Below are 25968 nucleotides of genomic sequence, written 5' to 3'. Positions count from 1 at the left end.
TTCACACAACGATAGCATACCTTAAAACTCAAACACCAGATTTTGTTATTTGGACTGCTCCTGGTGTCTAACAACGGGACTTGTTTGTTTGCGAAAAAAAAAATCGAAATTTGCAAAATCCAGTCACAAGCACGTTCTTAGTATACGAACTGCTTTTATGATCTAATCTTCAAAACTCAACTCCCAGTTGTCGTTTTAAATTCTCATTCTCAAAAACAGGAATTTTACAAGTATACACCGACTGGATTATATTTAACCAGGGGCATATCTAGGGGGCGATCAGCCCCCCAGAAGAGGAAACTTTCTTATTTTATATATATAAATAAAACCCATCCCAAAGTTTGGAGCCGTTAAAAGTAGCAGTATGACAACCCACGAGCCCTCCCACCAGAAGTCTGTTCTGGATCCGCCCCTGTTGTTAACTACAAGGAAATCTTCCAGACTTTAAAATATTCATGTTCAAATGTTAAAAGTAATTCTCTTAATGCATGAAAAGGAGTAAAAAATTTTTGTGTACTTAAACAATACCACACAAATTTTGTCTCTTTCACACACAAGTTTCGTAGAGTGTTCTTGATTATCTTGTGCTATGAGCGCACGCATGAAAGCTTGCTTGTTTGTCTCTAAAATAAGTAATAATCGAACCTTTGAAAATCTGCTTCCGTTTAACATATATAATCTTCCTCACATAAGATTCAGTTTGGGCAGGTTAGTACATAAGACATGGGAGTACAGTGAAGAATATCAAGTTTCCCAAAGTGCTTTCTACCAATTTAACTTATTAATGGTTTGTCATGGAAATACATGCTCTATCATTCAGTACCCTACATAAATTTGTTCAGTGTAACAAGATCCAAGAAATGAAAGTAATACAAAGTATGTATCTTTGTTGAAGAAAGATATTTCTCTATCAAAACCTCGAGATAAACGTTCAAGAATAATTATTTGATGGAAGTGAACTTATAAACAAAAAAAATGTAATTAACTTGACCTTTGCTCCTGGCAAAGCTAGGATATAAAATAAAATAAACTGGTATCTTTCTTATATGTAGGATATCTTTACACACTTTTATTTGAGTTCTTTGTCTATTAATTCTTGCAAATAAGTTATCAGTATTACACATTACTATACACGTAGTGACGAAATTTGATTGCGTATTTATTTGTAATCGTAGTGCAAGATTTTACAGAGAAACTTCTTGCATTGACTGGATCACAATGCGCAACTGCAAATACAACTTTTCCACCAATATAAAAAAAAATCCTAAGTCTGGTCCGATCAGAAAAACGGAAACAAGAAGTACTAAAAGATCACGAATATACAGAGATTCTGCTTTTAAATGAGACCTTTATAGTTAAATCCACGCAGGCCTCAAAATAAACAAAAGAAGATAAATAGACACAAAGGAATTTTCATATTGGACTAACTAAAATAAATAATACCTTCTCTTCATGAATATATCTACGTGAAAAAATTAGTCCTCTCCATCTTAGTTTAGAGAAGCTCAGTATAAAGACATTTTAGAAAAGGGCATTATCTGGTTTACTGGAATTAATCTGGTTCAATATCAAATGAACTTCATAAGTAACAAATCCAGTTCTTTATATCTTTTTTCTTTTGTTTTCTTGAAAGAATTATCATTCGTTTCAGTTGTTTTCATATTATCGTTTTTTTAGATCTTTCTCCTTGAAAATATTTAGTTACTAAATGTTGCTATCACTTGATGAATTTTCTGCATATAAAAATATTTCGCGTTTCGTCTCTCTCCCTCTCTCTCTCTCTCTCTCTCTCTCTCTCTCTCTCTCTCTCTCTCTCTCTCTCTCTCTCTCTCTCTCTCTCTCATATATATATATATATATATATATATATATATATATATATATATATCAGCGTTTCGTTTAAGCACCGTTGCAGTTTGCTTCACAAAATCCTAGCAATGCGATGCAAACGAATAATAGTATCGCAAAATGCGATGCATATACGATCATAATTTGTTAAAGAAGTGGATTATTTTTTCAAAGGATGGCAGTTTTCCACTATCTTTCGCTTACGGCAGATTGGTTCTCTTTCGATCTTACACACATTTAAACCTCAGTGGTTAGTTTTCTTGGAAACCGACTTTACTTTTGGTGTCAGTGGGCTCTCAAGAACACAATCTACTACTGACTACAAACCAAATTGTTGCAAACAGACCGTAGAAATGATGAGAGAGACCATATCCTCTTAAACGTTTTATTCTATCTGTAAAGAAAGTAGCTCAATCGACTCTCTAAATCCAAGACTTTTCAAAAACTAGATTACTAGCTAAAATACGGGACTTTAGCAGTATTCTTTTCTGAACTCTCATTTTCTTTTTTCATATTTGTTTCGTAGTATTTGCATAGAAATATATATCTCTTTTGCTATGCTCACTTATTTTACATTGAAGGTACGGAAAACAAACAGTGTTCGGTTTAAAATGTTTAAAAAATGGAAAACGGATTGGATCCAAGTAGCAGCTGGCTACAATTAGTTTAACTATTAATTTAAATTTAAATTTAAATTTAAAAATTCAATGGTGTTCATATTTAACGTCAAATAACAATGAAATATATTTAAGTTCTATTCCAAACAAAGATTCAACAATGTATAATGGAATCTCAACAATGTTCTCGATTGCTGGCATTTGCACAAATAATAGAATGCATACATTTTGATTAGTTTAACAGTAAAAATGAAGTTGACTTCGTCTTGCGTAATTTCAATTATCTGTTTCTTCAAGTCATTATGGATTCAAAACTTAATTTAAAAAAAAAAAACTATATATGGACACATTCAAAACTAGCGATCAGCTCAAACAATATGTTGAATGTCAAAGGTGAAACTCTTTAAAAATACATTGCTGTTGCTCTTCATTATCATACTTTATTTGTGATGTTTAGAAAATGTTTATTATTTCACCGTATAAATAATAATAATAATAATAAATAACAATATTTTTCTTGGCTGCCGAGAGTGTGATGCAGAATTAAATTTTTTTCGCATTTTCCTATGCAAAAGCCAGTCTAAAAAAGGCGATATATATATATATATATATATATATATATATATATTAGATTGGACATTTAGAAGTTAAATTTTTTGTTTGATAATTATTGTGTACTGGATATTGTTTTCGTTCAGAAAAGGTTCAGTTCTTAATTCTATTAATTTGATATTTTTTGTTTACAAAATGGCTTAACTTTTTTGGTTGTATTTTCTTTGCAATATTTCTTTCAGTTGTGAAGTTTTTTACTTACTATTTTCATTTAGTGAAAATTCTTTATTTGCAGCAAAAATATTAATTGAAAGTTTGCACCGATGCATGTAAAGATTGGTATTCTCAACCCTAGCATAATTGTACCATTCCTCTTTAATCCCATCCTGTTGAAATTATTCGATGTACAAAATTACGGTTGCAAACATATGTACCAACATAGTTTCTGAAGAATTCCTGTTCGCTAGCTATTAGTAAATTAACATGCTGAATGAAAACACATATCCTTTTATATAAGCAATATATCGTTTAAAGCTGCAATACTTGTTTTAAAAAGCACAAACGATTTAAATTAGAAATAAAATCACTGGACAAAGCATCATTTATACTAAAAAATAATAACCTTGTGTCAATTTTTCCAACTACCTGACAGTGTCTGATGAAGCCAATATATTCAGGTAGTTTATGAAATTGCCACAGAGTTATTACTTTTAAAATAAATGTTGATTTGATATCTAGTTTAAGTTATTTAGAACAGCAAAGTTAATAAGAACCAGTTAAATACAGAAATGATTGATGTAAATTAGACGTCGTAGAATAGTAGAAACTGAGTATTTCCGCTGGACCATATCACTAAGGATTTCACCGTAGAAAGGAATACGGTGCTAAATAAATTCCCAATTACTGACAATCCAGTTTTACGAAGATAGATTGGTGAGGAAATAGTTCTCTTGTGAAAATGGAAGCGATTCACATAGAAAGAAACCGTTTATTTGTCAAAAAGCAAATGAAATTTTTTACTAGTGTAATACAGTCTATGAAAGTTGCAATATGATTGAGTAACAAGACAAATGAATTAAGTATATATTATTTTTCCAAACTTACATAGATTGTGTGGTGGTTGTCTTCGTCATTCATGCCTAGCTAAATACCTTAATAGCTAAACAATTTATAATGTGTTAATGGAGATAATTTTCCACCTAGTGTATGAACGCTATCATGCACAATAAAATTATATTGTGAACTCCAACTTGTACAATGGGTACAAAATTAGCTATACGAATAATACTCAACTTCATTGTGGAAAAAGTTTGGGTATGATTACAAAAAGGAGCTATGTTTCGACTTTTGTGCGGAAAGATTTACATAAATTAATATTTTGTGATTAATTTCAACTTCTTCTGTGTAAGAGAAGAAAAAATAATAATAAACTACTTTCTACATCTCAAGTTTTTACTTCGATTTCCGTCGAAGAATACAAAAAACGGGAGGAAATTTATGTGATGCTTCATCCGTTTTTACATGACAATGACTAATATCTAAGGAAAATATGTATCGTAACATTCGAAATAAATGAACAGAACTCTCAGAGGCATAAAACATATGATACAAGCCAGAGATTTATACTTGTCACGAGAATACAGTAGCGAAAATTAAGCTGCAAAAGTATTATTATGCAGTTCACTATCTATTCCAACACATGTTTTTGGGTGAATCATAATACACGTATGTTGGTTTCCTCATTGTAATCCAGGAGGAGTCAATATAAAGTGTGCCATGTGCAAAGACATGTAACCCTTCCTAGATCCAATGACCATTACCTACTTTCACATGAGAGTACCATTCGCCGTAGGCTCCTAAAGTCAGGACAAGTAAAAATCAACTGAAGTGAATGAAGCTCAAAATAGGTAAATTGATATCAAGTTAGATTATAATGGGTCAGTGCCCTAGTTCAGTGTAATTTTTTCTCAAAGGCGATCCATATTACTCATATCTTAAAACCTATTGGTAATTTAATGAAAAATGAAGCAAATAATTAATTTAGTATTTGTTTGTTTTTTGGTACTTTCTCTCATTAAATACCGGTTATTTCATGGTTTCTTTCCTTAAATACGGACTGAAAGTTCGCAAACTTAATAAAATACAGATGTTATTTTAAGATATTATGTTCTTCCGGAAGAACATTACACGGTCTATCGGATAACAAAAGAATGTAAATAATGAACCTGAAAGTCACAGACACCATACCCGTAGAACACGAAACGCTTATGGTTCTATTCCTCATTATTCAACATCAGTATTTTCGTTAAAATTTCAGAAAATTGATTGTGTAATAACTATATTTTAGAAACTATGAAACATGACTTATTTTCCTCTACATTCGAGTTGACATCCTAACTACAGTGAATTCTATGAATTAATTAATCACACTGCAATAAAAAGTTGTTCTTTTAATTTGGAAAGATGAGTGGTATTTCGAATCCTTGAAAAATCATATTTTCGCATAAAAGCGGAGATCGCCTGTATACAATCACATTTGAAATACGCATTAACACTAGGAACACCAAGAAGGGCATCGGAGGCCCACAAGTTATTTTGGTTACATTTTGTAACATTTCTAATTGCATAAAAAATCTGAAAGAAATTGATATTTTCAAGCTTGACCCCATTCATCATAAAACATACTTGCTTAGTTTTTAGTGTTTTTTTTTTCTATTTATAAATAAAGGGCTGTGGGCCTCAGAGCCCCCTCCCCCTCTTGGTAGTAGGAAGGGGCTATTCACCGCATACTCTAACTGTCGTATTATAGTGTTTCGGATTTTTTTTTTTTTAATTTTCCTTTGAAACAATTTTGGGATTACAACATGCAGGGGCACTCTGAGCTATTATTCTGGTGCAGTGTTGCCAACTTCACAATATAAAAATTTAGTATATACATTTTCTGATTATTTTTTGGCACCTTAATGTTTTATTTTCTATTAGTTTATTCCTTCAAACCTGCTAACACCTAAATATGTCACATTATATTATAATCAGAAACACACACACACATCTATCTATCTATCTATCTATCTATCTATATATATATATATATATATATATATATATATATATATATATATATATATGCAAAGGCGGATCCAAGGGGGCTATAGAGGTTATAGCTCCCCCCTTGACACTCAAGTATACACTGGATAAAATGGGCTTCGATCCTGCTTTACACTAGAAAAAACCGCAAAGAATGGTTTAGCCCCTCCCTTGATCATATCCTCGATCAGCCGCTGTATATAATCAAGTTCACATTGTGATTGGAAAGAACTATGCTGCTGCACCTCTGGTGTTATCAAGTATTTTTAATCATAGAATCTACAAGCAGCAGTCTGCAACACTGACTGAAGACGCATATTTCATAGGAAATTGTCAGTTCGTTATTCTGTGACTGTGACTGTGGGGATTGCTTACGTGTGGTAACTGCTAGTAGCTCTTTCGTGATAGTGATCCTGCGAGTGCTGAATTTTTGACATCGTGTTTTCTATACATTGATATAGCCTTTGTATGTGTGACTTGTGTTCACCTATCGGTTTTTTATGTAGTGCACCTATCTACTCCATATACTCTTGTTTTCCGTCTTGATGGCGACAACTTCCGATGGTACTGTGCCTAACCAGGCCACTTTTACGAAGACTACCTCTACTTCTTCTACTGCCATGGTGATAGATTCTACAGATAATCATTCAACTACTGCACCTACTGTTGCTAATAATATTTTTGCTGCTCATCATTTGGGCCCTTATATTGTTCATGTCACAGATTTCGGCAGTATCGGTAGACAACATCCTATGAAATTGGGTCTTTTACTACATACACATGGTGTTGCAGACGTATTGGATTTAAAACAAGTTGGTCGTAGTTTACTTAAAGTTCATTTTCGCACTGGTTCTGCAGTGAACCAATTCCTTAAAAATCCGCTACTACAGGCAAATAATTGGAAACCATATGTGCCAAACTATCAAGTTTCCCGCAAAGGTGGTATCCGTAATGTGGACTCGTCCCTCAGTGAAGCCCATTTTCTGTCGTATATCAAGAGTTCCGCTAAAATAATGCACGTGAGATGCATATTTCGTACCAATTCTTCTCCTGTTCCGAGTTCTCACCCTCCCTCTGCAGCGGACGAGGGGGTCCATCCCCCTCGCTCCCTCCCCGACCCCGTCTACATCCTCTTCTTCCTCTCCGAAAACACCTACTAATACAGTTGTTTTAACCCTCAATACCAATATTCTGCCCGCCTATTGTACCCTTTTTTACATGGGCCTTCCAGTGGCCACTTATATACCTCAACTGAAACAATGTTATAAATGCTTCCATTTTGGTCATTATTCCGAAAATTGGAAAGGGCGCCCACATTGCGCCACTTGTGGATTAGAAGGGCATACTTCATCTGTCTGTACTGGACAACCTCACTGTCTCCATTGTTCGGGTGCTCATGTTGCCACATCTCGTACCTGTCCCGAACGGACCCTCCAAACCCAAATCAATCAGCTTATGGCCCTGGAAAATCTCTCCTTTCAAGAAACCAAACGCCACGTGCATACTACTACACCCTCTTCTGTTCCTTTGACTCAATTCCCTACGCGTTCCTCTGCTTCTCCTCGTCCTCCTTCCAGTGTTGGGCAAAATCAATTGAAATCAATTGCAATTGATCAATCAATTGAAAGTAATTGCTCTGAAAATCAATTGCAATTGATTTCAATTGCAATTGATTTCAATTTGTAATTGACAATTAATTTCAATTGCAATTGAATTCAATCATAAAATTTGCAATTAAATTTTCGTCAATTGTTAATTAGTCACCAGGCAATTGAAACTTTTAATTGTTAATTGTCAATTGCAATGGGTGCAATTGAAACATTTAATTGTTAATTGCAATTGACAATTGAAACTTGTAATTGTTAATTGTAATTGTTAATTGCAATTGAAATCATCAATTAAAACTGAAGATAAGAATATGTGTGTGTATTGTGTTGTCCACTTGTTACTGTTTTACATATTTCAAATAAAGTACTTATAAGAAATGCTGGATACCTACCATCCCTCCCCCTCCATGGGAAGAAAGCCGGGAAACTAATTATTTTTTAAAATATATTATGTTTATGGTTCTATCCCCCTCGAAAGAACTCTATATGCCCGTCATGCATACAATAGGAATGGGCACCAACGAGTTCGAGCGAGTTTTCTTTAAAACTCGACTCGACTCGAAGCAGACATCTTTGAGCTCGACTTGAGATCTCGGCTCGAAAAATTTCCTCCAACTCGACTCGAATTCGGATCGAGTTTCCAGTCGAGTCGAGCCAATTCGAGCTAAATTCTTTGTTTAGTTTCAAGTACTACTATCTTCAAGTATCCTACATAGACAATATAATTATCAATGATACTACTACTATTACTATAATTAATTATCATTATAACACCGTATACCTGTATAAACATGGAATATAGGCGGTTTGTATCGGAATACTAAAAATTAGTTGACTGTCGATCTCGGTCGTCAAGAAATCTTCAGGAGGCAAGGACATCGGTCACGAAGTTCTTGGTTTGAGTTCAGGAGGAGCAAGTATTCGGGCTCGAGCCAAAAATTATTAAAAGTTATGGGACTCCAGCCAAACATGTTCAAAACTGCTCGACCCGGGTTTAGGGTTGTCAACAGCTCAAGCGGCTCGCTCACAGCTTATTCACTTATCGAGCCGAACCGAGAAGTGAGCCGAGCCAACAGCTCATCCAACCGAGCCAGCTCGAGCCGATGGCTCACACGAGCCGAGCCGACCCGAGCTGACTGCTTACCCCAACCGAGCCGGTTCGAGCCATTGGCTCAGTTAAGCTGACTCGAACCCAGCCTATGGACTCGTTTCAACGGAGCCGTTTCAAGCCATTGGCTCAATTGAGCCCAGTCGATGGGTAATCCCAACCAAGCCAGTTCAAGCTGTACGCTCAGTTGAACCGATCCGAGTCGGTTGACATCACTATTCCGGTTGGGCTTCTACTTTGGCTAAAAAATTGGACCGTGCAGTTCTCAGCCTTGATGGTAAGAATTACAAAAAATGATATGAAATCTTTAGTTTTACGTCCCACGATTATGCCGGTTAGGCTAAAAGAGACGGTGATGATAGGAAATGAATGAAATGAAGAAAGTGGGAGGAAACGGGAGAACCCCGAGAAAATCCACGAGCACGGTGTTTGTCCACCACAAAGTACAAACTGCGCGAGGTGGGATCGAACCAGGGACCTCAAGCACCGGAGGTGAACGCTCTACCATTGACCCAGCGCGCCAACTGGTAAGAACTACAGTATATACTTATATTGGTGCTCACGGCGTCATTAACTCGTTCCGCCACCAACGAATTTCAAGGTACTTTGTTTTGCATATTTTGTGCGTGTTTTGTGTCGCTTTATGCGCCTATTCCCACATTTTGTGCATCACCGGAAGTGGGTCAAAATGGGCCTACAAATATGGTGGAATACATTATTGCTCTTCCGCCACCAATGAATTTCGAGATCGTTTCCTTCACATTGTTTTGTGCCGTTTTGTGCGTCTACTTCCGTTTTGTACGTCGTGGGATGTAGGTTAAAATGAGTCCCCAAGGTGGGACGAAAACGATCAAGAGTTCCGCCACTATTAAATCTCGAGGTCGTTAATTTCACATCGCGTACCCTTTTGTACGTCTATTTCGACGTTTTGTGCGTCACTGGAAGATGGTCAAAATGGGCCTCGAAGGTGGGACGAAAATGACCCACTGCTCCGCCACTACCGAATTTCGCATCATTTAGTGTGTATTTTGTACCGTTCTGTTCGCCTACTTCCACGTTTTGAGCATCACCAGAAATGCGTCAAAATGGTCCATCAATGTGTGAGAAAATAGAGCCATTGTTCCGCCACTATCGAATTTGGGGGGTCGTTTCTTTCGCATCGTACAGTGCCTACTTTGTACCGTTTTGTGCTCCTATTTCCACTTTAGTGCCTCTATTTCCACTTTAGTGCGACAACGAAAATGGGTCAAAATGGCCTACAAGTATAGCGGAATAACTTAATGCTGTTCCGTCACCATCAGAGGTCGTTTCCTTCACATTTTTTATACATGATTTGTGTCGCTTTGTGCATCAGTGGGAGAGGGTCAAAATGGACCTTGAAAGTGGAATGAATATGTCTTTCTCTGCCATATTTGTAGATCGCCTTTGACCCACTTTCGTTGGCCTACAAAACGTGAAAGTATGCGCAGAAACGGTATAAATATGCACTAAACAATGCGAAAAAAGCGACCTTGAAATTCGATACTGGTGGGAGAGTTGATCAGTTTTCTTCCCACATTGAATGCCCATTTTGACCCACTACCATTGAATCACAAAACGTGGAAATAGGCTTACAAAACGGTAGAAAAGACGCACAAGACGATGTGAAGGAAGCGACCTTGAAATCGTTCCTGACGGAACAGCACTAACTTGTTCCCCCATATTTGTAGGATAACATTGACCCATTTCCGGTGACGCAGAAAACGAGGAAATAGGCGCACAAAACGACACAGAATGGAAATTTAGCTTAATTACATGGAAATTTTAAGTTTGTAAGCTTAATTATATGGAAAATTTTATACATTTTGCTTTACGTTGGTCTACTTTACGTTGATTTGGGACTTTTAAATTTTATTCATTTTTCCACTCAAAAGTATGTATAATTCAACAAGTTGATTTGATTTTGAGGTTTAATGTCCCGGTCAGCAGCGAGGCTGTATGAGACATGGACCTACTGATTAACGTGGAATCCGAACCACATGAGCTCCCGCCGGGAATCGAACCCGGGTCTTCCACGCCAAAGGCGCGTACGCTAACCGCTTAGCCACGGAGGAGCTCTATAATTCAACAACGAAATAATTATTAGTTATAATTATAATAATTATCTATATAATTGAATTCATTGTAATTTGGTCCATAACAAACACTTTACTATTTCGTACTAGCTGTTATGCACGTTCTTCTAACGGATCAGATAAAATATCAATGTAAACAAACTGAACAACGGGAGAACAATTAAGAAACATTTCTAACATTGGATATATTTTGTTTGAATATATATCCAACAACGTATATGTGTTTTCATTGGGAAGGCCGATGGGGGCTGAATTTGAACGTAAACACTATCGGGGGTTTCACTATAGGTCTGAGCAACCCCGATAAATATGGATTCGACACAAATTCTAGTACTTTTACATGTCCCGGTGAACGCCCCCTCAGACCCCCTTGGTTCGTATTGTGAAAAAATCTCCTCTGGCCCCCACCAACCCCCAACTAATACCGCGAAAACTATGAATGTGACACTAACATCTGCCATTTTCTACTACTTTTTACATATGCCGGTAAAAGTCCCTATAATCCTCTAGTTCCAATTTTGAAAAAAAAAGAATGCCTCTGGCCCGCAGCCGATGGGGGCTGTATTTGGAAGTCAACGCCTGTGGAAGTATCACCATTCATCTCAGCGACAGCGAAAACTATGGATTTGACACTAATATCGATAACTTTCCATTATTTTTACATGTCTCGCAATTCCCCACCCCCGGTGACTCCCGGCCCGCATACAATGGTGGCTAAATTTGAAAATCATCGCTAATGTAAGTATCACCATTGATCTCAGCCTCCGCGAAAACTACGGATTTGACATCGGTCATTGTGGATTATTTTTACATGTCTCGTGATCCCCGTTATAATGCCCCCGTTTCTTATCTGATGGGGGCTAAATGTGAAAGTAAACGCGGTCTTGAGTTTCACCAATGAGCTCAGCTACCCCGAAAACTATGAATTTGACATTAATATCGGTCATTTTCGAATATTTTTTTACATGTCTCGGAATTCCCCCCTCTGGTGACCCAAGGCCCGCATACAACGGTGGATGAATTTGAAAGTCATCGCTAATGGTAGTGCCACCATTGATATGAGCAACCGCGAAAACTATGGATTTGACACTAATATCGGCATTTTGGATTACTTGTACGTTTCGGCATTACCCCCCTTCCCCCGTTGACCCACGGCCCGTAGCCGAATACGGTGAATTTGGAAGTTAATGCGATCGGAGTTTCACCATTGATCTCAGCGACCGCGAAAACTATGAAATCGACACTGATATCGGTAATTTTCTACTACTTTTACATGGCCCGGTAAACGCCCCCCTGAGACCCCCTGGTTCGAATTTTTTCGAAAAAACTTTGCCTTGGTGTGGAACCTGGACCAAGGTATCTTTGACCAAAATTTGGTAACTCTCGGTCGACTTGTCTGGTCCCCAGGCCGGTCCCGCTAAACGTCCCCTGGAGACCCACCAGTAAGGAATTAAAAAAAAAAAACTCTTCGTCTTGGTCTGGGGCATAGACCAAGCTACCCGTGACCAAATTTTAAAAAGTTTCGGTCCACTCGTCTCGTCCACACAAAGGTCGCACAAAGATAGACAGATAGACACACGAACAAACTCTATTTTATTTATATTAGAAAGGTCAGATCCGCCGTTATTGTATTAGTGCGGTGCTTGAGCTATTGATCGTAAAAATCCAAACTCCGATGAGTGATAATTTTATAGGCTTGTTTTATTACAAGTTTAAACTCTTTAGTCAGTAGAGAAGAGGGCGTGAATCATGGGTCAGAGTTGATGACAATGGGTTTTGGTGGGTCTGTGGGTCACAGTGGGTAAGAGTGGTTTATGGTGGGTGGTGGGTCAGAGTGGGTCACGGTGGGTCGTGGGTCACGACGGGTGGTGAGTCAATTGGTCGTGGCTAAAGTTTTCATTGCCCCACGCCCTCTCTGAACTACAGTGTTGAAAATTAATCAGTAAAAATCAATTGCAATTGATCAATCAATTGAAAGTAATTGCTGTGGAAATCAATTGCAATTGAATCAATTGCCAATTAATTTCAATTGCAATTGAATTACAGAATTCAATTGCAATTACTTTCCACTGCAATTACTTTCAATCAATTGATCAATTGCAATTGATTCTCCTTTTTTAATGGTCAACTGCAATTAACAATTAACCATTACTTATTTCAATTGTTAATTGCAATTAACAATTAAATTTACAGATTAATTGTTAATTGTTAATTCAATTGAAATTTGCCCAACACTGCCTCCTTCTCGCCGCCCGTTATCCTTTGCTGATACTGCAAAACTTCCTCCTACCGTTTTTACTGTTGGTTCTACTTCTCCTGACACACCCCGAAAGAAACGATCTTTTGCCCACGTCCCTCCTAATCCTACCAAGGATCGGGTTCAACCTTTTTCGCGGCCTTCGTCGCCCACGCACACTTCTCTTAAATCAGATTTTCCTTTACATTCACCTTTTCGTGTATCCTGTTTCTCTTCTTCTTCTCCTACCAAACTGAGGAGCATTTAGCCCCATTTCTCCAGTGCTCTTAAGACAATCCTTCAAGTTCTGGAAACACGCCCGACACAGTTCACCTCTCAAGAATTGAATACCTAATTTACAAGTACTGAAATCCTTACCTTCACTTCCATTATGCAACTCTTACCTATATCCCTTTCCTTCATACTCCAATGGAACTTGCGCACTTGCACCCACAAGATTTATGCTCTCCAAAAACTCTGTACCTACTTTCACCCCGATATTATATTCTTACAGGAAACATGGCTTACAAATCCTCCCTGTCTCCTTTCTAATTATAATTGGCTTCATGATCTTCGTGATGATGGCTACGGTAGTAGTTCCATCGGAATCCGTAAATCCCTTTCCCTAGCCTCAAATCTTCTTACCACGGCTCTCACATCCTTCGCCCTTTGGTGTGATAAATATAATTTTTCAGTTAACTGGACTAAAACACATCTTGTGGAATTTACCCGGAAACGTCCTCCTTCCTCTCTCCAATTAGTCATCCGTGGGGTATAAATACCTCAAGTCTTATATGTTAAATATTTGGGCATGTACTTGGATTTCTCTTTGCGTTGGACGCCTCGCGTTCGATTCCTTCAAACTATACCTGACCGTTATCTTCATCTTCTCCGAATAATCAGTAACCCCCGTAGGAGTGTTGACATTCGTCACCTCCTTACCCTATTCCGTCAAGTTTACCTCCCTATTATTACCTATGGCATTTTCCTCTTTTCCCCGAAACCTGTCAAACGTATTAAAACCATCCAATCCCTTCAATATCACACCCTTTCTCGTACACTCTTACTCCCTCCCACTATTGCTGCCACAGCGCTATTTATGGAAGCACGTGTTCCTCACCTAACAATATATGTTAAATTCCTCAGTGATACCTTCTGTCTTTCTCGCTTCCCCAGTACCTCCACTGTTTTCCTACCCAAACTCTAATTGTTATCATACCTACATACCTCATCTCGTCATCGTCCCTATCATTCCTCCCTTCCCCTTACTTATTACAGTTATACCACTCTTTCCCCTCTCCTTCCCCTACTTTCTCGATCTCGGACTCCTTTGGTCTCAATGTCGAACTTCCCCCTTACCTCCCTCTTCGATTGGTCTCCAATATCCCAGCATTTATGTTTTGCATTTCCATTCCTGGCTTTCTCAATTCCCCTCCAATACCCGCTATTTATATACAGATAACTCTAAATCACGTGATTGTGTCGGTTCGGGTTTCTACGATTCTTTTCTCAATCAACATTTCAGTTACAAATTGCCCTCTTCTACTATTATCTTTCAAGCAGAAGCTTACTCTGTAGCTGCTGCCCTCAGTCACTCTCTTCAACATTCTTATGCTATAGTATGTCTTGTTACTGATTTCATATCCCTTCTTTTCACATTACAATCATACCCTTGGATTTCTACAACTGGCCGTATTATTTTAGAGATCAAATCGTTGGTAGCTCTACGTACCACTCATGGCTTTTCTACTATATTTTTATTAGTGAAACGTCACGTGGGTGTCGTGGGCAACGGGCCAGCAGAACGCGCTGCATGTGTTGGCAGTTTGTTTGGTCACCCGATTTCTCTAAAACTCACACCCTCCTCTTACCGCTCCCATTCTCTCTCTCGTCATCTACAGCGTTGGAAACATTATAACTCCCAAAGTCCTACAGCTAATTGGTACTGGCATCACCCTTCACCTTTCCCCTCCTTGGTTTCTTTCCACCTCCCTCTCCACCTTTCAAATTCGTATCTTACTCCAACTTCGTCTTCGTGTCGCACCTACATCAGTTCGCCTCTATCGCCTCCATCAACGTCCCTCTGCCCGCTTCGACTGTGAAGTGGAACCTTGGTACATGTAATCATTTGGTTCTTTCATGCCCTCTACTCCCTCTATCGTTCCCAGTTCTACTCTCTCTTGTATGCAACTTATGGTTCGGGATCTCTCGACTTGGATTCCATTCTTTTCACAGCACCGATTTCTCTTCTCAATTTTTTCTCTTTTATCTCTCTAAATATCGCATTTTTCCCTGTAGTTTATAGTGCTCTATCTTGTCAGCCGCTTTTCTCTTAAATTTCAAAGAGTTTATTCTCTACCCTGTTTGACCTATATTACTTTATGTTGTTACCTCTGTAAATTGCCGATAGGTCTTATTCAAGACGGTGGCAACATTTCTGCGTCATATCTAATGCAACAGCAGTGAAGTGAAGTGTGACTGTGACTGTATTTGGGAATCTGCAGCAGGATTGGAACAATGGCAAATCGTGCTCTTCCCCAAAGTTCAATTGAGAAAGAACTTAAATAACTTTTAAATAAATCTGACATAAAAAATAGTGAGCTTGAATATAGCAACGTCGAAGTAACTCTATGAGATTTTTATGCAAAAGACAGTGATTTAAACATTTTATTTCATAATGCAATTTGAACAAATGGAAGCAGTGGTACATTTCTTGCAATGAAACCCTTGTATTATTCATGATATTGTAGTGGTGTTAGTTTACAAACCTGACAGACCAGTCGTAGGTTGTTTGCGTACGTTTTACATGATCATTCCATAGGTGTAAAAACCTGACGTTGTGCTACTAGAAAAATTGTAATTCATGTTGTGTTGGCAACACTGCTTCTCTGGAGACATCCCCTCTAGTGTCCGTTGAACGTCCCTCACACTGTCCATCTTTTCGAGGAAACAAAATTTGAAAGAATTTCGACATTCCATGGATAACCGGGATGGAATTATAGGATTCTAATCCTGAATTCATTGGAATACTGAAGTATACCCCACTCTTCCTCATTCTACCCCACTTTACTGCATCACCAACAAAATGCTTTTCGAAGCCGCCTTTGTACACATACTCGACTGTACTAAGTTGCTATTGATCTATTTCATAGTTTTTCTACACAAACAAATATAATAAATAGGTCATAGTTACTGACATAAATAAAAAATAATAACTTAAACAATTACTCACATATGGTTGGTAACATTCTACTTAGAAATATAGTAATACAAATACATGATGTCCTAGACATCCCAAGTTCATATCAGACAAGATAAATTATTTTCCGTGAAAAATAATTACCTTTATGCTGTGGGCCTCAGAGCCCCCCCCCCCCCCCCCCGTTGGTGTTGCATGTTTTCCAAAAATACCTTGGTGTTCCTAGGGTTAAAGTGGTAATTCATGAACATGTACCAACAAAACATAGATAAAGTTAATTAGAAACACCGCGAGGACGGAATGAATCTTTCAGTTTAACGTCCCGCAATTACACCATTTGAAGCAGTGAGGATAACAGAATCTTTTTGAACATAGGGATATAATAGGAATATGTACGGATGTAATTTGATATGTACTTATACCTGATGCTAAGATGCTCAAGATCAATCCATGCTATCGTAATCACCACTGTTAATAGTACCGCTGGAGAAACTGCTGAAATCTATTCCACTTAACTGAATTTCTAAAACTTGTCATTTTACTACATGAACAAACAATACTTTTTAACCCAAAATTCATTAAGTATATGTGATCAGCTTTATAATATTGTCAGCTGGTTAGACAATATCATTTTATCTTTAAACTACTGACTAACTAACGAGGGAAGGGGGTTATATCACTCACCAGCGAAGGGTCCGAATGGGGCATTCGAGTTGCCGAATGGCATGTATCAGTCATGAAAGGTTTGAAACTGTGTACATATGCAAATTTATAGCGGCTGAGGGCAACATGACAAAGCAGGAGAGCCAGAAGAAAATGGCCGACCGTAGGGCCCATCAACACAGTAAGCTAAGAAATCACTTGTTCTACGCGTGAAGGGTCACAGAAATTAAGGTCAAATTTTTAGTAGTAGATGCATAAGATCTGCTGCATGTAATGAACACTATGGCCGCCATATTGAGTGGTCATCTTGAATTTGGATTCACAATGTAAAACAGAAAGTGGGTCATGCGGAATATGAAATAACACTGAAATTTTACCAGGAATTCATTGGTATTAACCATTTTGTAGTAACTTTATTATGAGTTGAAAAGTAACATGCAACAAAGTCGCGAGGGAATATTTGAACAAACTTCGGAATAACTTGTCGGAATAATGTTGGCACATGATGCACATCTAGAAAAAAAAATTACAAAGAGCAAAGAGCTGGTAATATCACAGTGTTAAAAATGGATTTTATTGTCACGTTAAAACACCCGACACAAAGGAGGGCTGCTGATTACAGGTAGAATTGGACGTGGTTCTTCTCAAAGAAAATTACATATATCATCACATAATAAAGCATACTGATAAAGAAACATACCAATCTATGAAAGACAGTTGATGTGAAGAGTACCTATAAAAGTGTGATGAAAACAGAAGAGCTATTCTCACCTGACACGCTATCATCTATCTCTAACGTTTGTTATTCTTCGACCACTGTATCAATATTCACTAAAAACTACACTTCTGACCTTCTGCACAGGGATTCTGTCACACGTCCCAAACTCATGCACTAATAATGACACAATTACCTGAGGATTCATATTCATGCCCGCAGGAAGAAATAACTTTTCCAAATGACGAATTAGAATATACCTTGTCATTTTCTAGCGCTTCCTCAACAGTAGCTAATAGATCAAGGGCACATTAATCTTCCTACCAACAACTCTATCTTACTTGACTACTTCGCTGATAACGCAGATATTAACTAATGAGCTTTCTCGAGTACTTTCTGTCTGCAAAGAGGACACACAGTACTTGGCACGGACTCACCTTTGGTCTTTTCTTTCTCTGTCGTCAATGACTATATTTTCCTTACTCACAACTATTCTACATGTAAACACACTTTTCCTTTGGTCTGTATACAAACCAGAGTTCTCCGAGCTCTTTGCGTCATACTAGTGAGACAATCATAGAGTTTATATATTTCCTTCTTGCATGTTACTTCTCAACTCACAATAGTTACTACGGAATGGTTAACACCAATGCATTCCTGGTAAAATTTCAGTCCTATTTCATATGCCACATGACCCACTTTATCTTTTATACTGTGAATCAAAATTCAAGATGGCCACTTTCAATATGGCTGCCATGATGTTCATTACATATAGCAGATTATCCATCTACTACTAAACATTTAGCTTTATTTCTGTGGCCATTCACGCGCGGAACGAATGATTCCTTAGCTTTCTCTCATGCTGGGCCCTACGGTTTGCCATATTTCTTCAGGCTCTCATGCTTCTCCATGTTACCCTCAGCCGCTATGAATTTGCATATGCACAGAATTTCACATCCTCTTTTATATCTGATACACGTCGTTCGGCAACTCGAGTCCCCCATTCGGACCCTTCCCTGGTCAGAGATAATTGCAAGAAATTTGTTGTAGGAGTAGGTAATGGGAATAGAAAAGAACGTGTGAAAGAATTCGTTTTGTAGACGTTCGGAATCACAAATAATGGGCCCTGGAGAAGTATGGTCTGTCAATCGAATATTGATAGAACAGAGCCTTTGCTAGCTGTTGCGGCCAATGCAGAAAACGTTAAAGTAGAATGAAAAGAAAAATGATGAGCTGAACAGAAAATGCGACAATGTTCGCCTTCAGTCCCATCAGGCAAATGTCGGGATGCTAAATCTATCAACTGCCCTTGCCATTTCCCACCTTATCTCCATTGGTTATGCCTCACGTGTTAGCCTAATGACATGATACTAAGAATATAAATAAAATGTATACATAGAAATAAATCGATGTCGAAGACGAGTCTCGAATCTACGATTTGTACTTCCTGAACTGGCCAATGGAACTTTGAGGCTTACTCAACCATCAAAGTACTAATTGATTTGTGGTAAGGATGCCTAAAGAGATCTGGAAGAGCAGACTTTTGCACAGTATGTGTGGTGTTTAAGTGGATAGGTGTGTTCAAGGCCTGAACGTGCGACACCGGGTTACATCGACTACTGTAGGAGATAAAGACGGGAACGTAGAGCTTTGGGACGCCGACAACCGTGAGTGACCAAATTCAAATTCTTCCTTTAACCTTTGCGTTAATATAGTTGTTTTAATAAAGAGTCTTGTATGTATTCAAACGATTATTTCTTTTTCGTGGCTGTCCAGTCGTTCCCATTTCAAACATCAGTAATCCCGAAATATATATATATATATATATATATATATATATATATATATATATATATATATATATATATATTAATTCGCCTCACAAATTCGCAATACGCACAGGCATTTATACAGGCTTCTGGTGTGCGCCACGTCGTACATATCAAAAGCCTGTATAAATGAAATCAGTTAATATTGATGGGTTCAAACATTTAATACTTGCGTACTGACAGCATCTTATAGTGACTGACTGCATCAACTTCATTTCAGTCCCTTCCCTGGAAAACTTCTGGCGTCGCCTATGATTAATTTCTGTATATACATTCTTTATTTTCTTAACATAATTTCGTTAAGCAAACTATTGCTGCATACCCAATGGGCAATGGCAAGGGCAGATGATAGACTTATTATCCCGGAATTCGCCTGGGGGCATTAAGGGAGAACATTGGCGAAGTTTCTGTTCAGCTCATCTCTTTCTGTTTTCATTCTACTTTGCTTAACTTCTTCTGCATTAGCTGCAACAGCGAGAGAAGGCTCCGCCCCATGTATATCTGAATGACAGGCCATACATCTCCAGAACTGTAGAGTGCATTATTTCAGATTCCGAACATCTGCGAAATGAATGCTTCCACACGTTATTTTCTATTCACATTACCTACATCTACATCAAATTCGGTGGCATTATCTCTGAGTGGCACCACGCTCTTCCCTCGTAAGATCAGAAAATTTAATTCTGTTGGTGGTATAATTATCAAGAAGTAGAATATCAACATTAGATAAAACAACTACACTGAAACCTGTCTTAACGGAAATATCCATAATACGGCTAGACATTTTTCCGGGCTAAAATATATTTTTTATTATAGGAAAAGAAATGTCCGTTTTACGTACACTGCCAAATGCTAACAGGAGCAGTCTCCTTTTATCCCAATGCTTCAGTAACCTCTTCATAATGGATAGGGATTATACTCATTTTGTATGAATTTAGCACAGAAATATTTTCCATAATTTCAAAATCAATCTGCAATTAACCCCTTTAACTAATCAGCAATTAGAAGTAAATTTCGATAAGAAAATATCCACAGAATTCCACAGCGGACAACATTTGCTCAAAAAACTCATAAACCGCTATGATTGCTGAGTTCTGTCTACATTTTAAATATTTTATAAAAAATGTAGTATATTGGGTTACTTTCCATAAGTCATCAGTAAGTGAACTACCGGACTTGCAGGCCAGTCATTGAAGGGTCGAATAAGGAAAAAATGGTGGAAAGCTGGGACAAATTTTATTTTCTTTATAAAAGTACCCGTAACAACATAAAAATTTTGCATCACTCTACCACCCCGGATTTGGCCGCTTTCTTGGAAAAATGGCACCAAAAAATATTTTTTGTACATATCTCGCATATAAAGCATTTTAGAGAAAAACGTATTATTACAAAAATAATAATAATAATAATAATAATAATAATAATAATAAAATAATAATAATAATAATAATAATAATAATAATAATAATAATAATAATAATAATAATAATAACAATAATAATAATAATCTACATTAAATTCTCTACTAGAAATGTTCTCTTCATTTTTTCTCTAGTATGTACCGTTTAGATGTTATAGGCGTGGAAAATCACGCACGCATTTTTCTTTCAGCGTCGCTTTGTAGCAGAACCTTAACGAAAATTTTCTGATACTATTTTGTTCTAGTGACTTTTTTTATATAAAATATAAATTAATATATTTTTCATTCATTGCAGGTGTGACTAAGGATTGGTAATTGGTCCATTAGATCATCTATGTTCAAGATGTCAGCTGAAAAATGTTTTATCTGTGAGAAACTCCTCGGTGATGGTGTTACATGTATAGTAAAAGAAAAGGGACTGAAAATATTAGTAGACTGCAGTATTTAAGTGAAAGATGGAAACGAATGTCAACTTAAGGGACTGAGAAGTGTTACACTTCATGAAAAATGCATAAAAGTTTTCACAAAAACCAAAAATTAGCAAAACGTTGCTATCAGAACGTATTTCATCACCAATGACGATAACCCTTAGGTCAGAAGTACTAAGATTTAATTTTCAAGAAGCCTGCCTGCTCTGTAGACAATGTTCATAGAGTAAAAAACTTGCGAGTGAGCGTGAGAGTGTACTTCGCATCGAAGACATTCAAGTTAAAAATTCTAATATAGAAGCAGCCGACAGAAGAAATGAAGACTGAGGCAAAAAAGTTAGTTTTAGGATTGGCAATGTTTATGATCTAGTTGCTGCTGAAGCCAGATGCCATTCTTCATGCACGAAAAAGGTCTACAAAATTTCTTCTGGAATGAAACGTAGTCGTCCGAAAGATAATGTTGTTTCAGATGCCATGGCTTCTACTTTCATCTACCTTGAAGCCAACAAGGAAGAGTGTCAATTTTCATTCAGTGAAATGTTTCAAGATTATAATGATGCACTGCCAACTTGAAAAAGTAATAAACTAAACTGAGAGAAAATTACTCAGAAGATATTATTATATCCACAAACAAAGAATGCAGAATGCAGAAGAGCTGAAACTTGAAAGAAAGCTGGCTCAGCATATGATGCGCACAGTCCTAACGAAGAGAGAACATTAAGAAAATGCTTATTATTTAAATACCACACTTTTGATTAAGATGCACCGTAAGTCCTACATGCGACGAGGATAAAAGATGTTTTGATGAAGCTGCTGCGATTATGACGTGAGAAATTATTATATTTTTTCTTTTCCATTTTGTGCTATTCCCTGTTTTGTTTTTCAAGATAGTTGTATCGAGAAGGCAGTTTAACGTCCGAGGAATGAATAAATTAACGTCATTCAAAGAGTACATGCTGTAGGCTATTCATCAGTTTCGTAAACCTGGGATCTGATACCTTCAGCAATTATTTGCCCGGCTGTCATTATGGTTCTCAACTTCTCTTCGTCCATATACTTACGCTTTTGACTATCATACCATGCATCCGTGAGAATTCTATGCCCTGTATCATGGAAGCAAACTATAGACTTCATGTTTTTCTTTGTTGGAATAATAATATCTTATGAGTAATTTTCTTTGAATTTAGTTCGTATTGCTTTTTCAAGTTGGCAGTGCATAATTATAATCTTGAAAAATTTCACTGTATGAAAATTGGCTCTCTTCCTTGTTAGCCTCCATAATAGAATCTTTAATTTGAATGGTTTCGATACGATGTACACTCTCACGCTCACTTACAAGTTTTTTACTCTGTCTCTTTAAAAATTAATCTGATGAAAATTTGATCAGACAGGCTTCTTGAAAATTAAATCTTAGTACTTCTGACCTAAGGATTATCGTCATAGGTGATGAAGCACGTTGTGTTAGCAACGCTTTGCTACTTTTTGTTTTCGTGAAAACTTTTATACGTTTTTCATGAAGTGTAACATTTCTCAGTCCCTTAAGTTGACATTCGCTTCCATCTTTCACTTTAATACTACAGTCTACTAACGTTTTCAGTCTCTCTTCTTTTACTATACATGTAACACCATCATCGAGAAGTTTCTCACAGATAAAACATTTTTCAACTGACATCTTGAACATTGATGATCTATTAGACTGATTACTGATCTTTGGTCACACTTGCAATGAATGAAAAATATGTAAATTGATATTTTATATAAATAAAATCACTAAAATAAAATAGTAACACAAAATTTTCGTTAAGGTTCTGGTATAAAGCGATGCTGAAAGAAAAATGCGTAATTTTCCACGCATATAACACCTAAACCGTCCATTCTAGGGAAAAAATGAAGAGAACGTTTCTTGTAGAGAATTTAATGTAGATTATTATTATTATTATTATTATTATTATTATTATTATTATTATTATTATTATTATTATTATTATTATTATTATTATTATTATTATTATTTTGTAATAACAAATTTTGCTCTAAAATGCTTTACAGGGTATATGCAAGATATTTACAGACAACTAATTTTTGGTGCCTTTTTACCATAGCGGCCAAATCCAGGGTGATAGAGTAGTGCAAAATTAGTATGTTGTTACAGACAGAATAAAGAAAATAAAGTTTGTTCCAGCTTTCCACCATTTTTTCCTTATTCGACCCTAAATCATTCCTTATTGACTGGCCTATTATACATGAGAATCAAATTATCACAAAATCATTAAAGTTCTGTACACGCTCATGGAAAGATATCCTCCGGACTTAATCCATTTCTTTGCAAAGGGTATTTCCCCTCATTCCCTCAGTAATTCAAACACTGTGAGTACAGTATTTCGATATTAGTCTATATTTACATCTATAACTATTGTGTTCAGTGCATACTACATACCACACGATGCAAGTAATCAAGTTTTGTTCAACCTTTCTTTAACGGACACCTCCAATTTATGAACACAACCCTCATACACCCATGTCTGTTATTTGGAGATTCACAGTATGATATTTCTTTGTTGAACACGAAGTACAATGACTTTTTATAGCAGGATAATGAACATTTAAGTTTAAGTTCATGATTTAAAATCTATGCTTCTAAGCATAAGCTACGTACCCACATGTATAGGTAAAATATTTTGCAGTAACAATTTGTTAACCATACGAGTTGTTGATGCATCTTCCATCTCGTCTGCAAGTTGACGTTTCCATATGAAGTCCAATCTATTCATATATTCAGCCTATTTGAACACAGATAAGATATTGATTACTTCAAAATATTTTATTTATTTTTATTTTATTTATTTAGTCTTATTTTACATGGCGAAGTTAGGGTTAATCATGCCTTGTCTCCCACTTGACCATGCAATGATCATGATTAGTAATACAATAATAATAATAAAATATGTATAAAATATATAAAACACTCCCAATCTCAAACACACACGCACACATGGATTATAACAAATAACCACATAATATAGTCACATTAATTTAGTGAACAAACCCGCACAGCATATCACAGCCAGTGAACGTACATATTACAGCCAGAACGTCCAGTTTTAGTACATGGACTTGAGCGTAACATCAATTGGATGTCCATATTACGTTCGACAATGGACATCCACATTCTGGCGTTTAGTGGATGGTCCATTGGATGTCCATATTTATTCCACGAATGAAATGTCCACGGATTTACATTATCTGGATAAAAAATGAACGTACGGAAAACTACATTCAATTGTTAGTGACGGCACATGCGCAGATGATGGAATAGAGTGCACTCTAGCGTTGACAAGAACTGTGAAATATTTGAAGATTTTATGTGTATTGTAATTTTTTCTTCACCATTTATAGGCCTACGTTAGAAAATCAGTGTGTATATGAACAAAGGTAAGTCACTATCGTTCAGCTTGACAAAACAAATCGATCGATACCAAACTTAACTACTTCCGGTTAACCACTCCCGGTTTACTGAGCCTAATTTAGTTTCCGGGGGTGGGGTATAATCAGCAACGAAACATATAAAATTTATGTATTAATCGATTCAGCTTGACAAAATAAATCGATCGATATCAAATTTAACTACTTCCGGTTAACCACTTCCGGATTACTGAGCCTAATTTAGTTTCCGGGGGTTAGGTATAATCAGCAACGAAACATATACAATCTATATATCCCGAAACCACACAATCCAAATATATCTCGAGAAATATTATGGGGATAAGAAATGAGTGTACTAAATTTTGTTTTGATAGATAGGACAGGTATGAGAGGAAAGATTGTATACCAATACGCTCTGTACATGAAAAATCGAACCTATAACTTGACTACAAATAGGACATAATATTTAAAACATAAGCGCAGTGCTATTAATCCTGATATCAAGAATTATTCCACATTCTCTGTAAAATGAAGCAAGCGTTTCAATAGTTATCACGCATATTGATGCGTGACATGTAAAGAGAGAAATTGGGGATAAGTTGCAAAAATATCTTCCAAAATAGCTCTATTGTGAAGTTCTGCCTCGTCTGAAGCGACACCAGAGCTGACAGGAGTCAGTGTGCGAAGTAAAGGACATTTCAAGGAGGGATAAAGTGCACATCCGAGAAAGGAGGGGTAGAATTATCGTAGATAGGGGTATCGATAAGTGCCGATTTTGGACCCCCTTGGAAGGAGCTGATTCTCAGCTATTTTCTAGTTGACCGCATGTAGTTTATGGAAACCATCATAACTTGGCCCTTGCGCTCTTCTATAGGTATGTAATTATGGCACACACTTGGTTGTAATGGCCGATTTTCGTCAAAATTGCATGTTTTTTCAACATTTGAGGGCTGATTTCATACAGAGCTCATGTGAGTGGCACGATTTCCACTGAATATTTTGTGAAGGGATATAAGAGGCTCACGTTGGGCTAGGTTTGATTAGGTTGCTGCCTTGCGCTCATAGTAAGAAAAAAACTTTTCTGTAATATCGGGAGTATTTCGCGAATATGGTAAAAGCCGA

At 36.9% G+C, this 25968-nt stretch overlaps 1 protein-coding gene across 2 annotated transcripts in view; it reads right to left on the bottom strand.

Moving 5' to 3' along the window:
- LOC145673783 (adenylate cyclase type 2-like) overlaps positions 1-25968 on the bottom strand; it is a 1485668-nt gene that overhangs the window by 213135 nt on the left and 1246565 nt on the right. For both annotated transcript variants that reach the window (XM_081743538.1, XM_081743539.1), the window contains exon 18: positions 24080-24203. In XM_081743538.1, the coding sequence (XP_081599664.1) occupies positions 24080-24203 (124 nt within the window). The remainder of the gene's footprint in view (positions 1-24079; positions 24204-25968) is intronic.

Source organism: Thermobia domestica, chromosome 17 (assembly GCF_964235325.1).
Source record: "Thermobia domestica chromosome 17, izTheDome1.hap1.1, whole genome shotgun sequence".
Lineage (NCBI taxonomy): Eukaryota > Metazoa > Arthropoda > Insecta > Zygentoma > Lepismatidae > Thermobia > Thermobia domestica.
This window is presented reverse-complemented; position numbering and strand designations above follow the sequence as displayed.